The sequence below is a fragment of the Meles meles genome, chromosome 3, assembly GCF_922984935.1.
Source record: "Meles meles chromosome 3, mMelMel3.1 paternal haplotype, whole genome shotgun sequence".
NCBI classification, from domain to species: Eukaryota; Metazoa; Chordata; class Mammalia; order Carnivora; family Mustelidae; genus Meles; species Meles meles.
Window position 1 is genome coordinate 77,701,643 of NC_060068.1, and position 27,512 is coordinate 77,729,154.

Genomic DNA, 27,512 nt, shown 5'->3' on the forward strand with positions numbered 1-27,512 from the left:
CTTCTCCCTCTCCCTCTGACCTTCCCCCTGTGTGTGCTTTCTCCCTTCACCCCGTCAAATAAATAAATAATAAATCTTTAAAAAAAATAAAGATTGACTATACACTGGATGAATTGTTCATCTGGGCTATAGACACAGTGGGACAGTCAGTCAGTGGGCTGGAAATTGCAGTTTGGTGACTGGTGACTAGTCATTCTTAGGTGGTTGACTCATCTCAGTGTGATCATGAGATTAAATACTACAGAGGATTAATTATAAGGAACACAGGGCTGTGGTAGATGTTGTTAGGGGCACGAGAGATGGTTTTGTTTGTACAAATCAAAGACTATAAACACTGTAGCAGTAGAAACTGGAGCCATCCACAGATCACAGTTAAACTGCTCCTTGGTAGTGGAGTTGTCTGGACTAAAGTGCACTTCCTTGCCGTAGGGAGCAGTAACCATTTCTTTATTTAATATTTCCATTTATCGAGCAGTAAGTTGATCGGAAAATGAATTTTGATTCAGTTTTCCAAGATTACTTTTTTAAAGTGCTCTTCCCTTTTTCCTTTTTATCTTTTTTTTTTTTTTTAAAGTCATCACTGTGCCCAGCGTGGGACTCAAAGTCATGACTCACATCAAGAATTGCAGGCTCCTGGGGCGCCTGGGTGGCTCAGCGGGTTAAAGCCTCTGCCTTCAGCTCAGGTCATGATCCCGGGGTGCTGGGATCGAGCCCCGCATCGGGCTCTTTGCTTAGCTGGGAGCCTGCTTCCTCCTCTCTCTCTGCCTGCCTCTCTGCCTACTTGTGATCTCTATCTGTCAAATAAATAAATCTTAAAAAAAAAAAAAAAAAAAAAGAATTGCAGGCTCCTGACTGAGCAGGCCAGTTGCCCCCCCACCTCCTTTTTTTATCTTTCCTATATTGGCTTGGTGTGGTGGTTAAGAATGCTGACTTTTTTTTTTTAGCTGAAGAATGCTGCCATTGAAGTCACACACCTGGGTCTAGCCCTTATCCTTGTGCCTAATGAGCTGTGACCTTGGGTGACTTATTTTCTTGAGCCCAAGTGCGTCATTGCTACTGTGGAGATAATAGTGAAAGTAACTGCCTGCCTCATGGGTTGGCAGAAATTGTCCATATTTGCTAGAGTCCATCATAGCACTGCAGCTGATTGCTGCCCAGGTGTGTGTGGTTGCCTTTGTTGCTGTCATTTTTTTTTTTTTTTTAAGATTTATTTATTTGAGGGAGGGAGAGAGAGAGCAAGGGGGAGGGGCAGAGGGAGAGGAGAGAATCCCAAGCAGATTCCATGCAGAGTGTGGAGCCCCATGGAGAGCTCGATCCCATGACCCTGAGATCATGACCTGAGCTGAAACCAAGGTTTGGACACTTAACTGACTACGCCACCCAGGCGCCCCTGTTGTAATTTTTTAGATAGTTATGACCCTCCCTTCCCTGCCCCCTCCAAGCCCTGTTTGAAAAGAGTTGGCACACCAGAATACAAAGGGGAATCACTTTTTGGTCAGATGTAAGGTGTGGGTGACGGGGCTAAGGGGGTGTAAGCTGCAAGTCCCTGGAGCAGACTGAGCTGCCGGGAGGATGGGGGCCCTTGGGAGTTTCCTTGAGCATTGGGAAGCATGCTGGTGACCAGGTTCAGTCTCCCTGAGCATCAGTTTTCAGGTGGAGTTTAAGGAAATGAGGTCATAGCTACTTTGGAGTAAGTAACTAGGTTCACATCCCAGCCCCTGTGAGCCCTGAGCTTCTTCCTAATGTTGTAAGTGCTTTGGTGGATGCCTTGTCCATCCTAATAATCCCACGATGTGCGAACTACTAGTATTTCTGTTTTGCAGATGAGGCTACCAAGGCGCAGTATAGTTAAGTAACCGTATTGAAAGGGATGAACATTTGATCCAAGCTACTGTGGAGCTCTGCTCTGTGTGCTGGGAACGTGGGCTAATAAATAAACACTTTGCATGGCGGATCTCCCATAATCCTTATAGGTGTTCATCATCGTAACTCTGATATGGGGCGCTGTACTTTTGTATTGCTTCATTGACTGGGGTTCCTGCTTACATCAGGGAGCAAGTTTCTGTTACTTGCTGGCTTTCATGCTTTTGTAGTGTTGACTTAAAGTATGAATGTTTAATGTGAGGGGCTTCAAGTTCTTGTTTCTTTTGACCATTTTTCAGTTATTTGATAACTTCAAAATTGGCCACAAGATGATTTTTAAAAAAATTTTATTTATTTATTTGAGAAAGAGAGTGAGGGAGGGAGAGCACAAGCTGGGGGAGGGAGGGGAGAAGCAGCCCGGATGCTGAGCAGGGAGCCTGATGTGGGGATCAATCCCAGGACCCCAGGATCCTGACCAGAGCTGAAGGCAGACACTTAACCAACTGAGCCACCCAGGCACCCCAAAACTATTTTTGTTTTATATAGCCTAAAAGGGGATGATTCCAAGATATTAAATTAGGGGAAATTTGTCTCTGTGTAAAGAATTCAGGTGTTGGAAGGTGGTATTTTGAGGGAAAGGGAATTTTCTGAAGAACTTACCACTAAGTATAATTTTTGTGTTCTGTCTTTTGCTTTTGTATCTTCTTGTAATAGTTTGAAGAGTTTGGAATGATCTTTTTTATGTATCTTAGAAAGAGTGGGAGGAATTCTAATATTAGCAATGGGAAAAAAGAACCATGGGACATTTTAGAAGTGGACATTTTGTGCAGAATCACAGTGAGTGAACATGTAAGCAAGCTTAAAAATGTTTACTGAGTATAATAGTTGAACGAAGGTAGCTAATGGTACAAGGAGATTGGGAATACGGGTAGGATTTTAGACTCGCTACAGGTGCCAAACTCAATTTCACTCTGTTCTATGCGTAGGGTCTACGTTTTTAACTCAAGTCCCAAATAATTGCTCAAACTTCTAAACATCCTCTCTCTTTCTGTAGATCATAATCTTATCACATGTGTATGTCATCAGCTCTTGACAGTTCCTTCATCTTAGAGACGGTACCGCTGAAGTCTGGGTGAATTTTAGGTCCTGAGTTCGCATCTCAGGACCTTAGGACGGTTATTTTCTTTTTATCCACCTCAACTTTCCCATGTGTGAACAAATGGAAATGACCTTCTTTTTCTCTGTGTCTTTTGTTAAATAACACAAATTGAACCAATAGATTTTGAAGATTTGGCTTTATTCGATTCCTGAATCTGGCAGCTTCACATCCAGCAAGTAGAGGAAAGCTCCATTTGGCCATAGAAGAGGAAAGGTTTTTAAAGGGGGGGGGGGGGTGGTCAGGAAATCACTAACAGAGAATCCATTGTTTTAGCATTGGTTGCCTCCTAAGGGGAGTGGAAGGGGTCTATTAGTAAACTTCCCAGTGCTGACCAGGAAATTCCATGTTAACTGGTTAAAGGGTACATTTCTGGGGAGTTGACACTGTAGTTAGATAGAAAGTCTTACTTACTGACTTGGGGTGTTAACCTAAGTGACACCATTTTAAGCCTATGATTTTCTTTTTAACACTTCTTATTTTGTCTTTCCAGCACCTTTTCCGAGTCCATATAGCTTATACAGTGTTTTTCTGTTCATAAAAGTGGTACATTTTCATGCCAAAAAAATTCAGTAATACTTTCTCGTTTGTGAAAAAAATGGGAAAATTACCAGTGAAAAAGTGACATCAATGAGTATTTACCTCACAGGGTTGTGAGGATGAAATGAATCTATGCCAAAAATTTAAGACCCTGCCTGCTACCTAGAAGATACACAATTTTTGTTGTTGTTATTCAAAAAAAATTATGTCACTCCCACTGCCAGAACTTCATAGTATGAAGAACTGCGCTTCAGAAAGACCCATGGAGGGCTTTCTGGGGTGCCTTGGCGGTGGCTGTGTTCTGACAGCAAACCACTGGAGTGGCGCTCTGTGGGAGCGGGGCGAGGAGGACGCAGGTCCAGTGGGCTCTTCTCACTGCCCCGGGCCGTGGGTGCCCGGACCTGCTCTACAGTGTCTTCATGTTGTGTATCTCTGTGGGGGCAGGTGGAGGAAGCTTCCAAACCATGTACTCTAAGTCCCCTGGAGATGTGGTGATATATCAAACCAGATTTTGGAATCCTGATGATCTTTGCAATCAGAAATTCCGATTTCCTCTGGTGTAAAATGGGGATTGCAACACTTACAGCGCAGGGCTCTTTTGAAGATTAAATGAAAGAATGTCACAGAAGCTCCGCAGGGCAGTGCCGTGATACAGAGGAAGCGTTTAAGAAAGGCTAGGTAACGATTATTTATAATGAGTACTGAGTAGAAGGATCGCCCTGGCTGCCACAGACACTCTCATCTTTAATTATCAGTGTTTTGATAGCAGCGCAGCATGTAATTCTCCGCCTTCCTGAACTGTGGAACTTGCTGCAAAGTTTGACACGTGGAAGTAGTGCCGGAGTGCTGGGGCTCTGTCCTTGGATGCATGTGTGCGCGTGCGCGAACTCACCTGTCTGTGTGACTGCGCCCTACACTGGCCGGTGGGGGAACCCTGTGCTCCCATGGCGGTATCGAAGTATCCAGGTTAGCTCAACTGTCCTTTCTCCTGCGAGCAGTCTCCACTCTCTACCCTTATCCTTGTCTGGTGCTGTGTTAGAAAGAACAAGAATGGGGGCGCCTGGGTGGCTCAGTGGGTTAAAGCCTCTGCCTTCGGGACCTGGGATCGAGCCCCACATCGGGCTCTCTGCTCCGCAGGGAGCCTGCTTCCTCCTCTCTCTCTACCTGCCTTTCTGCCTAGTTGTGATTTCTCTCTGTCAAATAAATAAAATAAAATAAAAATTAAAAAAAGAAAAGAAACACCCAGGGCAGAGTCCACGGGATTCAGGTGGTGTGGGAGCTGGCTGGCACCCACAGCGGAGGGGAAAAGGGAAGATGCACGTAACCCCTGATCAGTTTATAAACAGCTGCATACCCTGGGAAATCAGTAGAAAGAACAAGAATGCATTCGGAAAGTGAGGCAACTCATCCAGGCTTTGCGTTCAATTCCCTGATGGGAGTAATGCTGCCCTTCCTGCCCATCAGTGGGGTGGTTACCAGGATAGAACAGGAGGAGGTTTGCGAAGGTATGATCCAAGTGTTACACTTTGATGGAAGTGTTGAGAATGGAAGAGTGTAGCCTCAGCCGAGAGCTCAGCCCTCCTAAGTGAATGAAGTTAGGGTACAGGCCCCTGGAACATAGAACTCACACAGTTCTTATCCCATAATGTGCCTACTTGCCATTATAATCTTTACTTATTTTTTATTTTTTGATCGATCGATTGATTTTTAAAAAAGATTTTATTTATCTATTTGACAGAGATCACAGGTAGGCAGAGAAGCAGGCAGAGAGAGAGGAAGGGAAGCAGGCTCCCTGCTGAGCAGAGAGCCCCATGCAGGGCTCGATCCAAGGACACTGGGATCATGACCTGAGCGGAAGGCAGAGGCTTTAACCCACTGAGCCACCTAGGTGCCCCCCTTTTATTTATTTTTTAAGGATTTTATTTATTTCTTTGACAGAGACAGCAAGAGGGAACACAAGCAAGGGGAGAGGGAGCCTGATGTGGGCATTGAGCCCAGGACCCCAGTATCATGACCTGAGCCTAAGGCAGCTGCTTAACGGCTGAGCCACCCAGGTGCCCTGCCATTATAATCTTTAACATGGAAAGAGAGAGGGGCTTGGCAGGCTCAGTTGGTAGAGCATGTGACTCTTGATCTCAAGGTTTTGAGTTCAAACCCCACATCGAGCACAGAGCTTACTTTGAAAAAAAAAAGGAAAGAGAAAGGTTAGGAAACAAATGCTCCCTTTTAGATGGTATAGATATTTTTATATTTGACTTTGGTCTGTACCCAACATTTGGAGCTAATAAAAAATAAACAAGCAGGCAAAATAAAACACGATCTCTGTTGTGAGTACTCCCGGATGACCTCAGCTAGCAGTAACATTTTCCTCTTGGGGCTGCACTGTTCATTTAGCTGTTTGCCTGCCCTTTTCATGCTAGTTACTTCAATAAGAGTGCTATATCTCCTTATAGACAGTTTCTGAAATATTCAACAGATATTTAGGGAGCACCAGCTGTGATGAAGGCACCAGGCTAGGCACTGAAAGAGAGCCTAGAACAAGAAGGATAGTCTTTGCTTTGATGGAATATAGAGGCTAGTGTGGGAACAGATTTTAAATAAATCATTCCCAAGAGACCTAATTCCAGTGAGATGACTATTATGAAGTTAAGACAATTTATAAAAAGAACTTAATCCAGGCAGTAGGATTAAGCAGGTCATGAGGCATTTTGGGGTTACATTAGCACTAGGGCTGCCATATAAGGTTGCACAGTTTGTGTACTGCACAAAGGTAACCTGCTGAGAGGGAAAGTGAGAGTTGAGATGCAGTCCCTGCTGGCTTGCTCATGCTGTGCCTTTTTCTAATTTGCAGAAAGGCATTGTATAGACTACCAAGGAGTAGTGTTAAGTTCCTCTTACCCTTCCCTGCCCCAAAGTGTTACACTGGTATTTAAACATTATACAGCAGTGAAAAGAAATGGACTTAGGAGCTGCCCAACTGAAACAGAAATCCCCGTTCTTTCATTTATAGATGTGTCTTTATTTGATCAACTTTTTCACCATTAATAGAGATGGATAACAACATAGGGTCATGATGAACAATAAATTCTGTAATGTGTGTAAAGAATCAAGTGAAGTGTATAATGCATGTAGTAGGTGCTCAGTTCTAAGTTGCTTCTATTATCTTTTCTGTTGCCTATTTTAGCCTGTTTTCTCTCAGGTCACGATCTCTCAAAGTGGGATATCCTTTGTAAAGCACGGCGTTCCTTACAGAGTTTCATGAGAAAGTTAGTGATATGAACTGGATAGTTTTGACAGCAGAATGTAATTATTGTTTATGTCTTATAAAAATTCCAACATGTTCATGAAAAAGCAAGCTAAATGTCACCTTCTGATTCCAGTTTTCCATTAATATTTGTGATCTGTTCTGTTTACTACCTGCCAACATAAGTGAGCATAGGTAAATTTCCCCCAGGCTGCTCCTCCCACCATCACCAAGTCTGGGTCCCCAGAGGTTTCTTAGTTACTTCCTACTTGATTGCCATCCTCCCACACCCCCCAGCTTCCTGTGTGTTGTCAGATACCTATGTGCTGTCTTCATGGAAGGTGGGGGTGCCCACTTCAGAGGTACCATCCGTCAGCCTTGCCCCAACCCCAACCTGCCACTCCCCTTGGAGCTCCCTGAACACCGAGGTCTTGGATTGCCCCAGGGACAGAAGGAGGGGTGAGACAGATCCAGAAATCTTCAAAAGAGCCCTCTATTTGTTCCATCATCCACTCTACCCAGCAGACTGGAGAAATTCTAGGTTTGATTGAACAAATAACAGTAATTAAGGTCCATTTCCTGAACTGCCCACCCCTGAGGCCTGTTTACCTTGCAGCCCAAACGCTGTTCATTTGGTGTGTGCGTCAGCCTAGCTTTGTGGTCCATTGTGTTTGATTTCAGTGCTGGGATACTGTTCTTCCCAGTCAAGGACTGATAGAAGAGTTCTGTCTTTATGTTTTTTTGTTTTTGTTAATTTTATTCATTCAAGACAGAGAGAGACAGAGAGGGAGCACAAGCAGAGGGGAAGATGCAGACGGAGAGGGAGAAGCAGACTCCCCCCTGAACTGGCAGCCTGCCATGGGGCTCCATGTGGGGCTCAATCCCAGGACCAGGAAATCATGACCTGAGCGGAAGGCAGACGCCTAACCACCTGAGCCACCCAGGCACCCAAGAGCTCTGTCTTTATAGTTTTCAAAAAGCAGAGGGAACACCACTCCCAACATGAGTGAGTAACTTGTTTCATTGAAAGAATGCCCCAGGGGAAACTTCTCTTAGAATCCCCTCTGCCCCACCTCCCACTTGCTCACAAAGCGAATGCCCTGATGAGTGGAAAAAAAGAAGGTAAAGGTTGGGGTTCCCTATGTAAAAGTATTTTCATTACTATTGGTCTTTTTTGCTAGAACAAATATGATTCATAGGTTCCTTCGTTTGGCCCTGGTTCCTTTTGTAAATTTATTTTAAGAACATCAGCAGGAAGTTTCTCAAGTTGGGGGTTAGCTGCCCCGCTGAGTTGCCTGTGATAAGTTATCTGCCAGTTGGTACCATCAAGGCAGCCGTACTTGAATAAAAGCATCTTCATAAAACTGCCTGAGCTTTTGTACCAGCTGGCTTTCTCATGAAAACAAGTTCAGAAGGATGTAGGGGGTGATGATGAGGTCCACTGGGCATCTGGGCAGCACTTCAGTTGAAAAAGGCAATTACGGGGCTCCTGGGTGGCTCAGAGTCAGTTAAACATCTGCCTTTGGCTCAGGTCAGGATCTCAGGGTCCTGGGATTGAGTCCCACATCAGGCCTCCTGCTCAGCAGAAAGTCTGCTTCTCTCTCTCCCTCTGCTCCCCCTGCTTGTGTACACTCTCTCTCTGTCAAATAAATATATAAAATCTTTTTTTAAAAAAATGATACTATATTTTTAAAAAACGATAAAAGAAAAAGGCAATTAACTGTAGATACTTGCCTGGGGGAAAGTCACACCTAGTCCTCTTTCCTCTTTAAGCTGGAGGTGGGAGAAGGAGATAAATATAAATTTGGAAGCTGAAAGGAGAGCAGAACTGATAAGGCTTCCTGAAGTTTTGATGGACTGAGGGATGGTGAAATGAAGTGTGAGAAAGTTGTTTCTCAGCTGTAGGAAAGCAGCGCAGCTGTTACTTCAGCTCCAAGAAGAAGCTGTTAAAAACCAGAACCTTTGGTGTGGCCACCAGGTTTTCTTCCTGAAAGAGAGAGGGCTGAGGGGGACCTGTGGGAGGGGCGTAAGTTTTTCCCATGAGAATGAGGAGTCCACACCAGTGTGAGCCTTCCCTCTTCCTCCCCCCGCCACTCCTGCCTCCACCCCTCTCCCCCACTTACAAATGCTAGAACCACCTAGGTACAGCCGTGAGTTTTCCAAACCAGAGGCCCCATGTCTAACTTTTTTGTCTCCAATTTACCTGTTCGTTTATGTGAAAAGAGGGCCGAGATGTCACCCTCTGTTGGGCTATTTGTGAATCCTAAAGGATTCAGTGAAATCCTGACTGTTGGAAAACCCAAGGTAGATGGTGTGTGCAAGGTTTTCCTTGCACAGAGCCTCTGGAGCTAGACAAACCTTCGAAGAGAGGCATCTCGCCAGCAGGCGGAGGGTCAGAGGTGGCTTTTGAGTAATGGCTCCTTTCTGCAGCCTGGGGAGGGAAGCTGGCCAGCCCTTGATCCTGCACATGGGTTGTGTGTGGGATTGGGGGTGGGGGCAGGGGTGGGGTGGGGTGGGGTGGGTGGAGGGGCTTTCCTGCTGGCTGCCTTCTCAGAATGGGGAGCGTTGGGGGTGGGTAGGTCCCTCTGGGGACTGGGCGGTCGCCCCTCCTGCCTGGGGCTGTTGAGCAGCCTTCAGGTTTTGTGGCCTCCCCAGTTACCTCACCATGTGCCAGACTTTCATTTTCAGCTGTGTTGTGATGGAAGCCTTTCAAAATGTACTACACGCGTAGACGCTGCCTTCTTACCGTGGTCCGCAGTGCCGTTTAAACTTTACGGTGACTTCATTTAGTTGCTTCAAGTATCTGTTGGTTTGCTGCACCATCCATACGAAGTATGGGACCCAAAGACTGACTGACTTAGCCTGCCCCTCCTCCCGATTTGCTTAGCTGTTTCAGGCAGCCTGTTTTTCCTGGTTCCCTGGGGCGCATCACTAAATCTGTCTTTGAGCCACATCACCTAACATTTCTGGGCCACAGGTTTCATGTCAGGAACATGAGAGGACTGGACTGGATCAGGGGCTTTTAACCCAAGTGCTAGGTAGAATTTGGGGAATGCCGAGTTTGATGTAAATCCACTAGAATGTTGGGGTGCCTCGGTGGCTCAGTCGGTTAAGTGTCTGCCTTCAGCTCGGGTTGCCATCTCAGGGGCCTGGGATCAGGACCCGCACTGGGGGAGGGGGGGTGTCTCTGCTCAGCGGGGAGTCTGCTTCGCCTCCTTCCTCTGCTCCTCCCTCCTGCTTGTACTCTCTCTCTCAAATAAATAAATAAAATCTTAAAAAAAAAAATCCACTAGAATGCAAGCCTCAGGAGGGTAAAAACTGTATGACCCGCTCCTAGCATACTCTGGTTACTAGTAAGCATTTGGTAAGTGGGCTGTATGAACATGTAAGCACATTTATAGTATTACAGTGCATGTCTTAGGTTTTATATGTTGGAGTAGCCCATAGAATTCCATTTGATGGGGAGAGGAGTGCCCTGCCAACCCTGGAAATTGCAGACCCTCCTGAGCTCTGAGGTCATGGCCGCTCCAGCCGCAGGGAGAAACAAGCTCATTTCTGTTCTCTGTTGCAGAGCATACTTGGATCCCGTTGGCTCTGTGGCCTCCGTTGCCAGCCCACGAAGCACTCCGTGGCTTGGCGGGGTCTGCGGCCTGGGTTGGCAGAAAGCACCCCTTGGAAGGGCCTTGACAGATTTTTCCATTGCAGTGTAACCTCCATGACAAAATTAGGCGAATTTGGGGCTTTGTGTTTCATGCTTGTGGATAAGTAGAACAAGCAAGATTTCACCCCCTGTTATTTGGATGAGAAGATTTAAAACTTTTAAAAATGAGCACTTTTCTTCCCATCCTACACTTTACCATTTTCAATTTCAGGGTTTCATGTTCTTAACACCTTTTTTTTTTTCCCCTCCCTCAAAACTCTTCTTTCTTTGGCTGTTCTCTTGCAGGCACCGGTAGCTTCAGTGTGTGCAAACGAATGTTCTGCTGCCTTGTTTGTTCTTCAGTGGAAACAAAGCACAAAGATAGCTTTCCTTTTGGCAGGTGGGAAGTGCTTCTTTCTGCATGCATGGAGAAGCCTTTTTCCAGGTTGCTAGAATGCCCTCCTGGGTTCAGATCTTAGGAGTTCTTGTTTCTAAAAATATTCTCCTTCAACAGATGCATTTATCAACCATGTTAAGGCAGGAACTGAAAACATTACTATAAATGAGGTATTAATCATTTGGTCCCATCACCCTCCCATCCTTACCTCTTTCCATGTGACCTGAAGGGCCAAGGACAATGGACATCTAGGGAGGAGGGAGAGGACTGATGGTGTTGTAGATGATGAGAACAGCTGGCTCTTTTTTTTTTTTTTTTCCTGAGCACCCTGTGCCAGGCTCCATGTTAAGAACTTAATCTGGATTGTTTCATTTAATCCTCATAATGGCCCTGTGAAGTAGATGTTTTTATTCCCAGTTTACGGATGAGGACAGTAATACCTCGAGAGGTAAAGAATTGGTCCAAGGCCACATAACCCGGCAGCATTCAAGCCTTGGTGTGAACCCAGATGTCTTGACACACCCCCACCCCCTCGTTGCTCTTGCTGTTACCCGAAGCAGTGATTCACAACGGGGAGGGGAGGGCAGTTGTTGGAGACATTTCTGATTGTCACCACCTGCGAGGGGGACAGGGAAGGGGGTTCCTGGCATCTAATGAGTAGAGGCCCAGGACACTGAGAAACACCCACCAGCGGGCGCGCCAGCTACCGCCCCAACCCCCCAGCAAAGACTCCTGCACCCCCAACGTCCCAGTGTCAAGCTTGACAAACCACTGTGTAAGGCCTGCCTTCCGGGAATGTTTGTTTCCTGTTGAAGGGCCGTGAAGTTAACCTCTTTAACCTTAAACCCAATAGACTCTCTCCACCCCCCTACTAAAATATATCAAGTGTGGTATTTTTTGTAGAAGAGATAGAAGCTGGGGGGGGGGGGGTGTGTGTGAGGGAATGAGTCAAAGAATTCCAGCTGCTGCCTAAGGACAGAGAATTTGATCAACCTTTATTTTTTCTTCCTTTTTTGTGTGTGTGTGAGTTGCTGAAAATAACCCTAACCTTGTGAGAAAGAGTCTCAGCAAAGAGAACGGTTTTGTTGGGGCCCTATTGTAACCCAGAAGCTGGTGCTGGCTTTGTGTGTGTTCACAGCCTGTTTCAGATTCGGTCCCCAAATCCCTAGGTGCCCAGTGCCATTTAAGGAAGAACATTGACCCTTGACAGTGCTTTTCTTGGTAGTGCTGTTGAGGGAGTTGAAACCTGCATGAGAATCTGTCAGAAACTTCTTTCTGGCAAATGCCTGGGATCTGGTTGCCACGGTTGTAGGAACGATTGTGAAAACCTTGGAGCTGGGGCGCCTGGGTGGCTCAGTTGGTTAAATGGCTGCCTTCGGCTCAGGTCATGATCCCAGGGTCCTGGGATAGAGCCCCACTTCCGGCTCCCTGCTCAGTCGAGAGCCTGCTTCTCCCTCTCCCTCTTCCTGCCACTCTGCCTACTTGTGCGCGCGCACTCTCTCTCTCTCTCTGTCAAATAAATAAATAAAATCTTTAAAAAAACCCAAACCAATCCTTGGAGCTCTGAGGGATTCTCTGAACTCAAAAGAGAAAAAATTAAGAACTTCAGATGAGGGAAATAAAAGATCTCATTTCTGGGTTAGGCAAACATATAGCTTCTTGTTCAACACCTTAAACTTTTAGGTAGCTTTGTAATTTTTCTCTATTTCATTTTTATTTGTTTCAAATTCTACCAAGTAGAGGTTTATTTACATCCATTAAACACTAAAAAAAATATTGCAAGGGTTAAGGAATTTTCTTTCTTATTGTGGTAAAAAAAAATGGAAAATTTCCCATCTTAACCAATTTTAAAGATGCAGTCCAGTAGGAATTTTCTGGTTTTATCCCTCGGTTTCAATGATAGTTTACTTTGGCTGTCTTCTCCCAGTCACATAGCTGAAGTAGATTTCATTTACTCATTGGTTGATTCAGTAAAATAAATATTTGAATGCCTACCACCTGTGAGATAGAATAGGAACATTGTTTTGTATTCTCCCAAAAATAGAAACTTGTTGTCATGTTTTTCTAATTAGAAGCTATGTGCTTGTTGCAAAGAGTTTAGAAAATACAGAAAAACATAGTCACTTAGTCCTGCAAGTTTATTAATTACTGTTGCCAAGTTGGTATTGCTTCCAGATTGTTTTTTGTTATTGTCATTGCTGATGTCTGTCTTACTATATTGTTACCCACCCCCTCCAATGCTATCATACTCTATACTGTTGTGTTGTTAACTGTTTTCAGTGAATACAATGCAACTATCTTCCCATGGCAATAAATTGTTCTGTATCATACTGTATAATCATTTTGGTGGGTACCTTGTCTTCAACGATGTGAACACACCACAATTTCGGTGGCTAATCTTTCATTGAACATCCAAGTTTCCTTTCTCTCTTCTAAATAGCATGAAAATAGTCATTCCTTTTCTTTCTTTTTTTTTTTTTTTTTTAGACATTATTTATGTATTTGACAGAGAGAGACAGTGAGAGAGGGAACACAAGCAGGGGGAGTGGGAGAGGGAAAAAGCAGGCTTCCCAATGAGCAGGCACCCTGATGTGGGACTCCATCCCAGGACCCTGAGATCATGACCTGAGCTGAAGGCAGCCGCTTAACGACTGATCCACCCAGGCACCCCTTGATAGTCATTCTTACTTGTATCTTTGTATTCTTGCTTAGTGAAGGTAGAAAAAGGTCTCTTGTTTTTATTGCTGCATTCTTGGGAATTAACACTGTGCTTAGTAGGTGTAGAGTATAATAGATAGTAGTTGAGTAAATGAATGCCCTGGTTATTTCCATAGGATTAGGAGTAGGGCTTTTAATGATGGCTAGGACTTCATGGTGATGTAGGGAGCTTGGTGCTTGGACTGCTTGGGGGCAGGGCTGTATTTAATAGAGGTCATCCAGAGCCACTGAGGCCCGACATGACCTGGAAGAGAGAAAGGGCCCCAGAGAAGGAGATGGCCTTCTTTAGGTATTTGTTGAGTGCTTACTGTACACCCAAGGGCAGGCAAGAAAAAGTGCTTCCTCTCCTGCTGCTTCCTCCCTATGCAGCCAGAGTTTCCCTTTTGCGGGAAACCAAGGTTTCAGGCCGGTGTTGTCTGTCCGGCTAATCCTCTCTATGCCAGCATTAAGCAGGGCTGAATGGCAGAGGGCCAACCAGATTGAAATTCTGGCTCCATCACTCATCAGCCTGCTGACCTGAAGTTGCCTAATGTCTCTGCGTCTCTGTCACAGCTTTGTAACTTTGGGGTGCTAACATAATAATAATAGTTGTGCCTTGCAGAGATGAATAAGTGTTAGCTAATACTGTGGATTAAGTACGCTTTGATAAGCTGCCCTCTGTTCTTTTATATGGGAGAAATCCACAGTACGCCCCAAAGCGGTTTACTGACACGTGTGTAATATGTGTTGAGTTTCCCAGCACACGATCGCTTTGTGTGTTAGGGACCACCGGCTACCTGTGTTTGCTCTTTGGTGAGCTACTTCTTTCCTTGTTCCCTTGTCTCCTTGTTCCCTTGCATAGCTCCTCGTAAAGGACAGCCTGTGTGACACCACGGGGGCAAGAGGTGCTATCCCCCCCCCCCCCCACACACCTTCTCGTATTAGAAGAAGGTCTCTACAAACCCGATGCAAAGCTGTTTTTGAGCTCAGGGCCAGAATGAGCAGCAAAATGTTGGTTGTGGGCTTTAGAGTTCAAACAGATATTGCTTGTTCAGGTCGAATCAGTTGTTCATTACCTCTGCGTGGACCCCCTCCCCCCCGCCCCGTGATTCCTAAGTAATCCTAAAACCTCAAAGGAGGTCGAAGCAAAGTGGGTTGTGAAGCAGCACGTGTAGTTTTGTATATTACTGAAAGATATGGAAATCTAACTGTAGTTAAAGGTGAGAGAACACTGTTCACTTGAATAAAAAAATTGCACCCAGTTTTCTGCTTTCATGGTTTGCTCCTGTTTCTTTGATGATAGAAACCCTGCAGCATGCCCAGGGACCTGGGTTCTGCTTTTAACACCTTCAGGAACTGCCCTCCTGCTGCCCTGGCTCCCCACCCTTTGTCAGGGGTCAGCATTCTGATTCTTGTAGTTAACAGAAGGTTGTTATGGCTTCCCTCAGCTCTGCGGGGCTCCCCTATCTCCAGGTTGGGAAATGAATGAAGGGTGGTGTCAGATTTGGAGATTTCTTTCCTCTTGCAGTTTGGACTGAGTTTAGGCACACTAAAACCAACTTGGATCTCTGGAACTCTGGAGGAATAAGTCCTTCTGAATGAATGTTTCCACCATGCTGAGGGATTTACGTGCCCTCAAACTAATGCACTGCAAGTCAGAATAAAATAGTGACCCTCTTTGGGATGTCCTTGTGGCAGAAATGTCCTTCTTTGCCTTCCTAAGTGGAGCAAAGAGGACGCGATGGGTGAGTTAGCACAGTGCCCTGTGTGAGCTGTGCTCCGGGAGCAGAGGCTGGAAGCAAGAGTTGCTCGCTTTCCCTGTGGGGTGTTTGAAGGGCTTTCAGCTGCTCCACTTTCGAGTTCTTGCTTCTTTTTATAAATGGTTTTTCTCTTTCTTGCTTTGGGGTTAACTCTATGTGCTTGCCTGTTGCACTTCATTTTTCTTCTTTCTTTCTTTTTTTTTTTTTTAAGATTTTCATTTATTTGAGAGCGAGAGAGAGAGGAGAGCACAAGTGCAGGGGGAGAATGAGAGGGAGAAGCAGGCTCCCCACCGAGCAGGGAGCCTGATGTGGGGCTCCATCCTAGGACCCTGGATCATGACCTGAGCCTAAGGCAGATGCTTAACCCACTGAGCCAGTCAGGCGCCCCTGTAGTTCATTTTTTAACACCTAAGTATTTATGGATGGTGGAGATGTCTCATAACTTCTTGCAGGGATGACAACAATGTAGCGTGAATGCCACCATGCCTCTGGCAGGTGGAACTCATTTTTTCTGGGGAGACATTCGGCCTTAGGATGCACCTCAGACATCATTCTAGGCCAGCACCTAGCTGGTGGGATATGTGATGTGAGATGAAACCTGTTTACCTGCTATCTGTTATGTACCAAGGCTCCTTCAGCTTTCAAGTGAGGAAAACAAAGCCCCAGAGAGGAAAGATGACTTACACAAAGCCCACCCAGAGCTAGAATCCGGGTCTTCTGGTTCTCAGGCCAGAGAACTCCCGCCAGTTTTTCCCTCCGAGCAGCTGTGGGCTTAAGCAAGCCTGTTATAACTGAAAATAAGACTTGAGGGAGGGAGGGAGGGAGGAACTGTCATAAATAAGATACATGTTCTATGTGTGTGCGCCGATTCTGTGACATCTATTTGGCTTTCCTCCCGATTCTTTTCTATTTCTAATTGGTGGTGTTGCCAGCTGGAGAGTCTAAGTAATAAAGGAATTGTGCTTTCTGATTTGACAGAGGGGAGTTAGAAACCAGCCCTACCTAGCTCATGTCCTCGCATGCCTGAGGTCAGTCCTTTGGAGAAACTATCTGTGTCCAAAGCCAGGGGTGTGGGGGAAGGGAGACTGATATTTATTTATTTGTTGTCGGGGGTGGTGTGTGTGCTGTCCTTAGACCAGAGAAGAAGAGTGACTCTAACTGAGGAGGCCCAGCTCCAGGTAGAAGTAAGTAGCTGGCATAGCCTTTCATTTGGATTCTGCCCTGGCAAGGACAAAGCCCCTCTGTTTCCAAAAGCCTTTGCTAGTCATACTCTTGCCTTTTTTTTTTTTTTTTTTTTTTTAAGATTTTATTTTTGGGATGCCTGGGTGGCTCAGTCGGTTAAGCATCTGCCTTCAGCTGGGGTCATGATCCCATGGTCCTGGAATTGAGTCCTACTTTTCCCTCTGCCTGCCACTCCCCGCCCCCTGCCCCCCACTACCTGTGCTCTTGCTCTGACAAATAAATAAAATCTTTTTTTTTTTTTTATATTTTATTTATTTGACAGAGAGAAATCACAACTAGGCAGAGAGGCAGGCAGAGAGAGAGGAGGAAGCAGGCTCCCCGCTGAGCAGAGAGCCGGATGTGGGGCTCGATCCCAGGACCCTGGGATCATGACCTGAGCCGAAGGCAGAGGCTTTAACCCACTGAGCCACCCAGGTGCCCCAATAAATAAAATCTTAAAAAAAATTAAACATTTTATTTTTAAACAATCTCTGCACCTGACATGGAGTTCGAACTCACACTCCGAGATCGAGTTGCACTTTCTACCCACTGAGCCAGTCAGGGCCCCCCATACTATTGGTATGCTGAAAGAAGTGACATAGAGGGGACAAAAGGTTCTTCCAGGACTTTCTTTTTTGCTCTGTTTGGGGAGGGGAGGTTCTTTAGAAAGAAAAAAAAATCACATTTGCAAATGCTTCTATATCAATATCTTCAAGCTTAACTTTTCTTAGGCAGTTTTCTTTTCTTTATTTAATTGTCAGAGTGATATGTGAACATGATAAAAACCCAAGCACGGGAGTGCAGTAAGAGGTCGATGTTATCTTTTCCTCCCGTATCTAGACACACTCTATAGATAAGCAGCATCACTGGTCACTGTGGGCGCGTGTACATTGGTGTCCCCCATCCCCCCTACAGCCAGACATGCGTTTAAAATATCAGGCTTGCTGGTGGTATCATAAAAACGCACCACGGCCAGAGTAGCTTAAACAACAGAAATTTCATTTCTCACAGTGTTGGAGGCTGGAATCCCTAGATCAAGGAGTTGGGAGGTTTGTCTTTTTTGAGGCCTCTTTCTTTGCCTTAGGGGTGGCAGTCTTCTCCCTGTGTCTTCATATGGTCTACTTTCTGAGTGTGTCTTTGTCCTGACCTCCTCTTCTTATGAGGACACTAGTCATGTTGGATTAGTGCCTACTCCAATGACCTTATTTAACTTTAATCACCTCTTTAAGAACCCTATTTCCAAATATAGTCACATTCTGAGGTAGTGGAGGTTGAGACTTGAACAGAGGAATTTTCATGTGTGGGGAGGGGAGAAGAGAGGGCACAATTCAGTCAACAACTGAATTACTCTTTTTAACTATACCCTATTGTATAGATAGCCCATTATTCATTTTCCCAGTCTCCATGTAGCTAGAGAAAAAGACTGTTTTCATGCTTATAATGAGCAACCTTATACTATAAGGGTACTTATATCTGTACCCTTTTGCAAGCATATTAGCAGAATGAATGAACTTACAGAAGAATTGCAAGCGTCCTCCGAAGAGATTTCTTGGGTCTCTCTTGAGTGTATAATCATTTCTTGCGGGAAGGGAGAGTATGCAGTATCTACAACTTAAAACCCTGAATGCTGTTCATAATGCAATGCTGGTAGGAGAGATTCAGAGTGCATCACATGACTTCTGAACTGGGCCCTGTGGAGTCTTATCTCCCGCCTCCATGCCTCCCCTCTGTGGTTGTCAACAGCCCCCATGGGGTGGTACACTTGTTCCAGTTGATGAACCTACACTGACATATCATTATCATCTAAAGTCCATGCTTTACACTAGGTTTCACTCTTGTGTTGTACATTCTGCATTTATTAGGTTTTTTTAAGACCGTAATTTGTCCAGTAAAAGGTTTAGGTTCTCTGGAGCCAGAGGTGACAAGGCTCTGGAACCTCTCTCCAAGCTTGTGACAGAGCTGGAAGTGTAGCTGGACAGGAGTTGATTTTTTTTTTTTTTTAGTTTGAAGGTAAAGATCAGTATGAGTGACATGCTCAAAGTAATAAACTTGTAAGTGGCAGGGGCTGGATGTGCACCCATTTTATTCCAAATTATGCTCTTCCTAAAAGAAGTGGTAAGTCAGCAGCTCTGTGAGATTTTCTAGATGCTAGCATAACATTTCTTTTAAGAATGCCTTTTTGAATATATACTTGGTATGCATATCCTTTCTAGGTTAAGACAGTGCACTTGTATCCTTGGTTATTGGCATAGCTTGATTTGATTAGTAACTCTTAGGCTAGTAGAGATTGGCTGTTAGATTCTTAATATTAGGTATGAATATATATGCACACACACCTGTAAATAAACACACACAGATACACACACTTACACTTGTGCATGTATATTTTTAAAATAAAGAGGGAGGGGCACTTGGGTGGCTCAGTGGGTTAAGCCTCTGCCTTCGGCTCAGGTCATGGTTTCAGGGTCCTGGATGGAGCCCCGCATTGGGCTCTCTGCTCAGCGGAGAGCCTGCTTCCTCCTCTCTCTCTGCCTGCCTCTCTGCCTACTTTCGATTTCTGTCAAATAAGTAAAATCTTTAAAATAAAATAAAGAGGAAAAGTGAAAAGTAAGGAAAGTTTGAAAAGCTAAATTCATACAATGATATGTGACTTTAGTGACAGGAGTATTCTAAGCAAGCAGTATGATTTTCTTTTCACATTTTCTGGAATCACATTCTTTCTGTTACTACTTACCTTTAAATAATAACAAAGAATAATATATAAAATAATTTATATAGATATATAATATAAATAAATACACAATATACATTTATATATGTAATTAAATAAAAATATATAAATAAAATATAAATATAAATATTAGAATAAAAATAAAATAACTTGGGAAGGGATTTATTTTTATTTTGTATGCATGTATTTTAGGGGTGTAGATTTATTTTCCTTATTTGTTTTCTGTGGCTTATCTTGAGCACAAAATGGCAATAATCAATTATGTGTACACATCACCTCTTCGGCTTTTCAAAGCCCTTTTACAAGGATGGCATTTTCCTCCTCCCACCCAGCCTTTGTGGCAGTTGGACCCAACAGCATTCTCCTTTCTACCAGAGACTCAGGTCTCCGAGAAGCAGGTCCTGAGCTAGGACTGGGAGCGAGGTGGGGAGGCCCCACGGTTGTGAGCAGCTTCACACCTGTGGTGACAGGCCCTGCGCCGCCTCGCCGGCCCTTCCTGGAGCCCCCGGAGCCCCCAGAGGCGTCCTGCCGCTTCGAGTCTAGGACTCCTAGATCTTCGTCCTGGCCTTTTCGTTTCATTCAGGTGTCTCCGTGGGTCTCAATTATACCAAAGGGAAATCGCCTTCATTAAAGTCCCTATTTCTTGTGAAATAAATAAATAAATAATATTAAATCTGGAGATGATGTAAATGTTGACTGTCCTATGGGAACATTCTATCATGGGAAGCATTAACTGCTTTAAAAATACTTCTTTTCCCAAATAGAATACATGTTTTATTGCATTTGAATTTGAAATACATATGAATTTAAAAACCTTAGAACTAAAAAAGTTAGCAGCCAACAAAGGAGACAGTTGGGAAAAAATTTGGGAGGTGAGGAGGAGGAAGGTGAGGGTCCGGAGAAAAGATTGCTATGTCAGTGGAAGGAAAGAGAGGGAAAGAAGGTAGGGAGAGGGGGAAATTTGGGCCTCGGGTGGAAGGAGGTCAGTAAAGTCAGGGATAGAGGATAAGAGTAAATTATAAAGGAAGGAGACCTATTGGAAGCACACAGAGGCAGTCGTGTTGGGCTCTCTCTTGTGAGATCTGTTAGCCCAGCCAAAGCAGAGTGACTTACTTTACAAGGCTGTGGCCTTGCCTTAGGAGGCTAGAAGAGTCTTTTGAAGAAGACAGTTTGGAAACTTAACATAAGATGGAAAGAGTGGGGGCGCCTGGGTGGCTCAGTGGGTTAAGCCTCTGCCTTCAGCTCAGGTCATGATCTCAGGGTCCTGGGATCGAGCCCCACATCGGGCTGTGTCCTGGGATCGAGCCCCACATCGGGCTCTCTGCTCGGTAGGGAGCCTGCTCCCCCCCGCCTACTTGCCACTCTATCTACTTGTGATCTATCTCTATATATCAAATAAATAAAATCTTAAAAAAAAAAAAAGATGGAAAGAGTGCATTAGCAAACATGGGAAGTGATGAAATGGTACACAGGTACTCAGACAATGATTGGTGTCCCTGGACAGAGAATCAGTTCTAAACTCAAGCTCAGCTGCTTCAAAATCAGTACTTGGGAGACAAGTGATGGTGGGAAATGAATGGTTGCTTTATTCAGGAAGCTGACAGCCTGGGAAGATGGTGGACTAATGTCCCAAAGACCCTCTTCCCTGTCCAGGTGAAGCCAGAGAGTTTTAAAGGAGGAAGGTGTGGGACATTGGGGGCTGGTGCTGGGCTACCTGGAGGAGAAGGTGGTTCCCAGGCAAATAGTCATATGTTGGCATAACCCTGAACAGACTTGCTGTCATCAGCAGCAGCTGTGTTCTGATGTGGTCAGGACTTCTCCTCTGGGGAAGTCTGGTCCTTTACTCCTTAAGGCCGGTGGTCTGCAGTTCTCAAGGAAAGTAGTTTAGTTCATCTGCAAACCAAACGTATTGTTTATTTTTTTTTAAAGATTTTAATTTATTTATCTGAGAGAAAGAGTGAGCATATGAGAGAGCATGAGCAGGGGGAGGGGCAGAAGGAGAAGCAGACTCCTCGCTGAGCAGAGACCCTGATGTAGGGCTTGATCCCAGGACCCTGGGATCATGACCTGAGCCAAAGGCAGTCACTGAACTGACTGAGCCACCCAGGTGCCCCGACTGTAGCATTAACATATATAAGTTTTGTTGTTATGTGTAAGTTATGGTAATCTCTTTTGTAAAATTCCCTGTTTGCTTAAGAGAAATCCTTTCCTAAGACCAGGTATGTTAGATCAAGTCACCTATGAGATCATAGCACAAGCATAAATACTGTTACAATTTTATAAATGAGGAAACTGAGTCTTTTTTTTTTAATATTTTATTTTTTTATTTGACAGAGAGAGAGATCACAAGTAGTCAGAGAGGCAGGCAGAGAGAGAGGAGGAAGCAGGCTCCCCGCTGAGCAGAGAGCCGGATGTGGGGCTCGATCCCAGGACCCTGAGATCATGACCTGAGCCAAAGGCAGAGGCTTTAACCCACTGAGCCACCCAGGCGCCCCGAGGAAACTGAGTCTTAAAAGGGTAAATACCTTGCTCATGGTACACAGCTAGTAGACGGAGGAGCCAGGTTCTAAAACCCTGGCAGGCTGACTTTGAGCCTGAGCCTTTTTTTTTTTTTTTTTTAACCTTTATGTATTTGTTAGAGAGAGGGAAGGGCAAGAAGAAAGGGGCCAGAGAGGCAGAGGGAGAGAGAATCTCAGTCAGACTCCATGCTAAGCTCGGAGCCCATCTCACGACTGGGAGACCATGACTTGAACATAAACTTAAGAGGCAGAGGCTTAACTGACTGAGCCACTGAGGCGCCCCTTGAGCCTGAACTTTTAACAACACTCCCCTTTACCCCATGCTTTCCTAAAGATCGAGTTTCTTTTTAGTGCGGTGAAAATGCACTGTATGATGTTATAATGATGGGTATATGTCATTATACATTTATTCAAACCCATCGAATGCACAACACCAAGAGTGAACCCTTAGGTAGCCTGTAGACTTTGGGTGATGATATGCAAGTTAGGTTCATCCTTGTTTAAGAAAAAAAAAAAGGTACCATTTTGGTGAGTGATATTGCTAATGGGGGAGGCCATGCATCTGTGGGGGGAGGGGTGTATAGCAGATCTCTGTGTCTTCCTCTCAATTTTATTTTATTTTTTTAAAGATTTTATTTATCCATTTGACAGACAGAGATAACAAGTACGCAGAGAGAGAGAGAGAGAAGCAGGCTCCCCGCCGAGCAGAGAGCCTGATGCAGGGCTCGATCCCAGGACCCTGAGATCATGACCTGAGCTGAAGGCAGAGGCTTTAATCCGCTGAGCCACCCAGGCGCCCCCCTCTCAATTTTATTGTAAACCTAAGAATGGTCTAAAATAATAGTCTTTAAAAAGAAAAAAAATTAACACCGGTCTCAAACTTGAAAACTTAATCCCTATTTTATTTAATATTCCCAAATTATGTGTAGTTTGCATTTACCAATGAAGCCCAATCAGAGATTGGGGGCGGGGAAAAACCTGTTTCCCCAAATAAAAGATGCGTGTGCACTTAGTGGTACAGCAGGTTCTCTGTGCCCCCCAGTGCCCGAGCCTGCTCATTAGCCTGAAAGCTCACGGTGGGGGCACGGAGCTCTGGTGAACAATGCCGGTGTCAGAAGCTGCAGGCTACACGCTCCCATCATTGCCTGCAAAGGACGATACGTACCCGCCCACATGGTCTTTCCCATCCAGCCCGTCCCTAGGTGTTTATACAGTTCATTCTTTGCCTCCTGTGTTTTTGGCACGTCTCTTTCTTGGGCCCGGCTTCTTGCCTTTCATGTTCTTCCCACCCACTTTGCCCTTTGTCTCGTTCTTGGCTTCTCGTCCTCTACAGCTGATCTCAGAAATCTTTGTTTTACCGCAGAGTGATGATGACAGTGCTTCAGGTGAACTGTGGCTTTTCTGTTAACCATGGGGCATCTCCCAAGACATATGCCCGCCTTCTACTAAAGAATGTCAGACTGATTGTGGTGAAAGCCTTGTTCCTGGGGCCTCTGGGTGGCTCAGTCCTTAAGTGCCTGCCTTCCGGTCAGGTCATGATTCCAGGGTCCTGGGATCGAGTCCCGCATCACGCTCTCTGCTCAGTGGGAAGCCTGCTTCTCTCTCTCCCAGTCCCCCACTTGGGTTCCCTCTCTTGCTGTGTCTCTCTGTCAAATAAATAAAATCGTAAAAAAAAGAAAGCTTTGTTCCTACACCGCACTGTTCCGTGCGTTCTGCGGGCAGGGTGGCTCTGAAGAACGATTGCCTGGGAAAGTGGACCTGCAGAGGTCTGGTGTCTGTGGGGCTGTCAGTGTGTGGCTCTGAGAGGCTGTTTTGTGTTCCCTCCCTAGCTGGCCTGCTGCTGTGGTTCTGCTGGCTGCTCCCTCTGCTGCGGCTGCTGCCCCAAGATCCGACAGTCCCGGAGCACGCGCACCATGTATGCGCTGTACTTCATTCTTGTCGTCCTGCTCTGCTGCGTCATGATGTCCAAAACCGTGGCTAACGAGATGAAAGAGCATGTAAGTCGGCCTCTTTCCAGCCCTTCCCATTTTCCTTCGTTGAGGAGGGTGTGTGGGAAGCATTCAGTTTAGAGGATGGGGCCCAGCCACCGTGGTGTGGTTGGGGGTCGGCTTGCGTTCTCAGAACCTTCTGGAAGCCTCTTGGGAGCTTTCCTGCCAAGCTGGGGAACCATTCAGCATCTTGCACTTTCACAGTAGTGCAGATGCAATCTGATGCTTTGGGTGTAGTGTGTGTTTTATCCTAGCCTTGTTTAGAGCTGTTCCTCCTCGGATGTAGTCTTTTCTTGTAGACTTTGTACTTTTCCCTTGTGCTAAGGAAGGCTGCCGGTGTCTCAAGTAGTAGCTGTTGTGACCTCAATTTGGCCTACATGGGAAGCATGATAAAACGTACAAAATCCCCACAGATAATGAAGAGTGGGCCATAGGGCGATTTTTATCTTGCTGATGTATCATTTGTAGTTTGGGTGAGGGATGGATTTCCAGTCATTTCTGGGGCAGTGTATGCAGAGGTGGGCCTGGTGATGTGATGCTGAGGAGGACACCTGGGGCCTTTTTCATGGGCTTTCCCTGTGGAAGGCCTTTTGATCAGCCAGATGAAAGGGGGACATGTTGGGGCTTCTGAGGGAGCCTTATAAATAACATTTCTCTTCCTAAGTTTTTTCAATTTGTCAGCAAATTGATAAAAAAGACTACAAGGTCAGCAGATAGATGCCAGACATCACCTTTATCCCTCATACAGCTGATGTGAGACACTGTGGCTTGCATCTGCAGAGAAGTGTGTTTCCTACTACTGAACCCCGAAATGACTCTGGGGGACCCCACCCAGTTACCAGTCTCACGGGGCTGGACCTGACTTCTTTTACAGAGGTGCATAGTTCACCAGGAAGAGCAGCAGATCCAAGGGAAAGGGGGGAGAGGAAAGGCTGTCTCTCCAACCCTGTTTTCCTAGGGACCAGCAGAACGAGGATGGGGAGGAGGCCAGGGGCAGTGCTCTGATGCACAGTGCAGGTGACATCACCAGGAGCAGCTCACGACGAGAGTCTCCCTCCCCAACCTTAGGCTGATGGTACAGACTCTCTTCCATACACTCTCAAGTGCTTCAAAACAACCATTTCCTTAAAAACACTTGATAACATTCTTATCCATTAGGCCCTTTGAAGAGTTCTGTCAGGTAAAGCTTTTATAATTGTGAATTTAGGGTCTGGAATATAGTGGGACTACTATGAAAGCTTGTGAAATTGCGATTCTCCGCTGACTGCTTTAACCGTCGGCTCTCTCCTCAGTAAGGCACTGCGGTGGGAGCTCCAGGGCATTCAGGCCTGTGAGAGACGGAGCTTCTCCTGCGGAAGACGGCATGTAAAGTCTTCTGAGGCATAAAAAAAGTAGAAATGACTAGGTGCCGTATGAGGGGATCCATAAAATGCTTTGGAAATTTGGAGGCAGGGAGACCCAGCGCTAAGGCTGCCTCGTTAGGCCACACCAGGCTTCACCCTATATTGGTGGTAGTCAGCACCTGTCCTCTTCGTCATACTGTGGTTTGATCTTGTATGTTTGTGGCAGGAAGTTTGAGAAGAGCGATACTGACAGGGTGTCTGATCTCACATTTATCGCCTGTGTCTTCCAGATAACTTCATGTTCTCTTTCTAATGTAGCAGGTGTTGGTCTGAGGATCCCCTGGGGTTGTGGTGGGAACTCTGAGCGGGTAGCAGATGTCTCTGCTGCAGAGACTCTACAAACATGGGTGGTGAACCCATCAGAAACATTGTTACTTGGTAGGGGGGTGGGGGGAGCGGGAGGAGTCCTTTGGGATCCACAGGGATACATTCTAGGCTATGACTTTAATAATAATAATTTTAATATTTGATGGCCTTCCAAGTAACCTACCTCCATGAAACCATCCTTAACAACTTGAGCCAGTGTCTGTGATTTCCAGGTCTCTGTAGAAGATTTAAGAAGCAGAAGACATTGAGTGTTGAGGGGTATCCCTAAAGGAGGTTTCCTAGAAGTGACTTGTGTGATAAGAATAACTATTTTTTTTAAAGATTTTATTTATTTATTTATTTGACAGAGAGAGAGAGAGATCACAAGTAGGCAGAGTGGCAGGCAGAGAGAGAGGAGGAAGCAGGCTCCCCGCAGAGCAGAGAGCCCCATGTGGAACTCGATCCCAGGACCCTCAGGCTCGATCCCAGGACCCTGAGATCATGACCTGAGCTGAAGGCAGAGGCTCAACCCACTGAACCACCCAGGCACCCCCAATAATAACTATTTTAATTGCTGATATTTATTCGGTGATACCCCGTGCCAGGTTTCATTCTGAGCATTTTACCCGAATCCTCTCAGTTCCTCAGTACTGCTGTTGGCTGGGCAGCGGCTGCTGTGGTTGCTCCTGCCTTCCAGACGAGGAGGCTGGGGCACTGAATCCTCTCGGTACCGTGCCCGGGGGCTCCGGCTGTAAATAGTACGGTTGGGATTTGAACCCGGGCTGAATGTGTTCTTCGCTACTAGGCTGTGTAGATGGGGAGGAGGGCAAAGAGGGGAAATTTGGGTAGGTGAAATGGCCTTGCAGGGATTTTAGTGCCAAGGTTAGGCATTTGACCATGGTGTGGTGGCGAATGGGAAGCCATTATCGATTCTTGAGTGGGAGACAGATACTCAGCAAGGTGAGCCCAACTGTGGTGTGGTTGTATGTACAGTGTGATTCGGGGTCAGAGCAGAGAGGAACAGAGGGAGGAAAGGGGAGAGGGGCCACCCTGACTTCTCACATTGTCTCTTGTAAGCATTTCTATGCCTCTCTCCTGAATGTACTTACTTAAAAATGGTTTGGCTGGGGCACCTGGGTGGCTCAGTGGGTTAAAGCCTCTGCCTTCAGCTCAGGTCATGATCCCAGGGTCCTGGGATCGAGCCCCGCATCGGGCTCTCTGCTCAGTGGGGAGCCTGCTTCCCCTCCTCTCTCTGCCTGCCTCTCTGCCTACTTGTAACCTCTGTCTGTCAAATAAATAAAAATATTTAAAAAAAAAATGGTTTGGCTGGGCTTTCTGTGTAGGGAATGAGGTCCCTGTGGGCTAAACCAATCCTTTTCCATTTTTAGGGCCTCATAGGAGGCAGACTGGCTGGTCACAAAGTCAGCTTGTTCACAGCCTATAGAATGGAGGCTGACCTCATCCTCAGGCGATGCTTGAAGGCAGGCGTTGAAAGGTCCTCTTGTGGGGAGACACACTGGGCTTCTGCTGCAGCCCCCGCTTTGCTGGGCTGTGGAAAGTTTGAGGGTGTGATGGGAAGAGGAGAAAGTGTGGGTGCTTGCAACGGCCTGGGTGGGAGTGTGTAATTGCCTCTTATGCAGCATTCTCACCTTGGGGAACAGAGGACGGGACTCTGTCCAGAGCCAGACGGGCCATCGGTGCGTGGGTTAAGAACACGAGGGCAGCCCACCTTTTCAGTTATTGCCTTGGTTTCAAAATGTGGCCCAAGTTTAGATTTGAGCGGGAGGGGACTGCAAGGAGCTGCCCAGCCAAACTTCATCCTGCCTCCTCTCACTAGGGAAACTCCTCTCTTCCATGAGAACTTTGGCTCAGAGCAAACTCTGCTAGTGCTGGTGAAGCAGGGCATGATCTCTGTCTTCTCCTGAGGCATGTTTCCCTCCTAAAGTGTAGGAGCCATTTTACTGCAGGTCGTTGAGGTCAATTGATCCGGTACTTCAAGCAGGTATAGTCTCTCCCCCACCCCCAAGATTTATTTATTAGAGAATGA

The 27,512-nt window shown here is 45.8% G+C and overlaps 1 protein-coding gene across 1 annotated transcript in view; it reads left to right on the forward strand.

Annotated features, from left to right (window-relative positions):
- Nucleotides 1-27,512, forward strand: part of SERINC5 (serine incorporator 5) — a 107,398-nt gene that overhangs the window by 26,006 nt on the left and 53,880 nt on the right. The window contains exon 2 of the mRNA XM_046000003.1: nt 23,598-23,765. Within this exon, the coding sequence (XP_045855959.1) occupies nt 23,598-23,765 (168 nt within the window). The remainder of the gene's footprint in view (nt 1-23,597; nt 23,766-27,512) is intronic.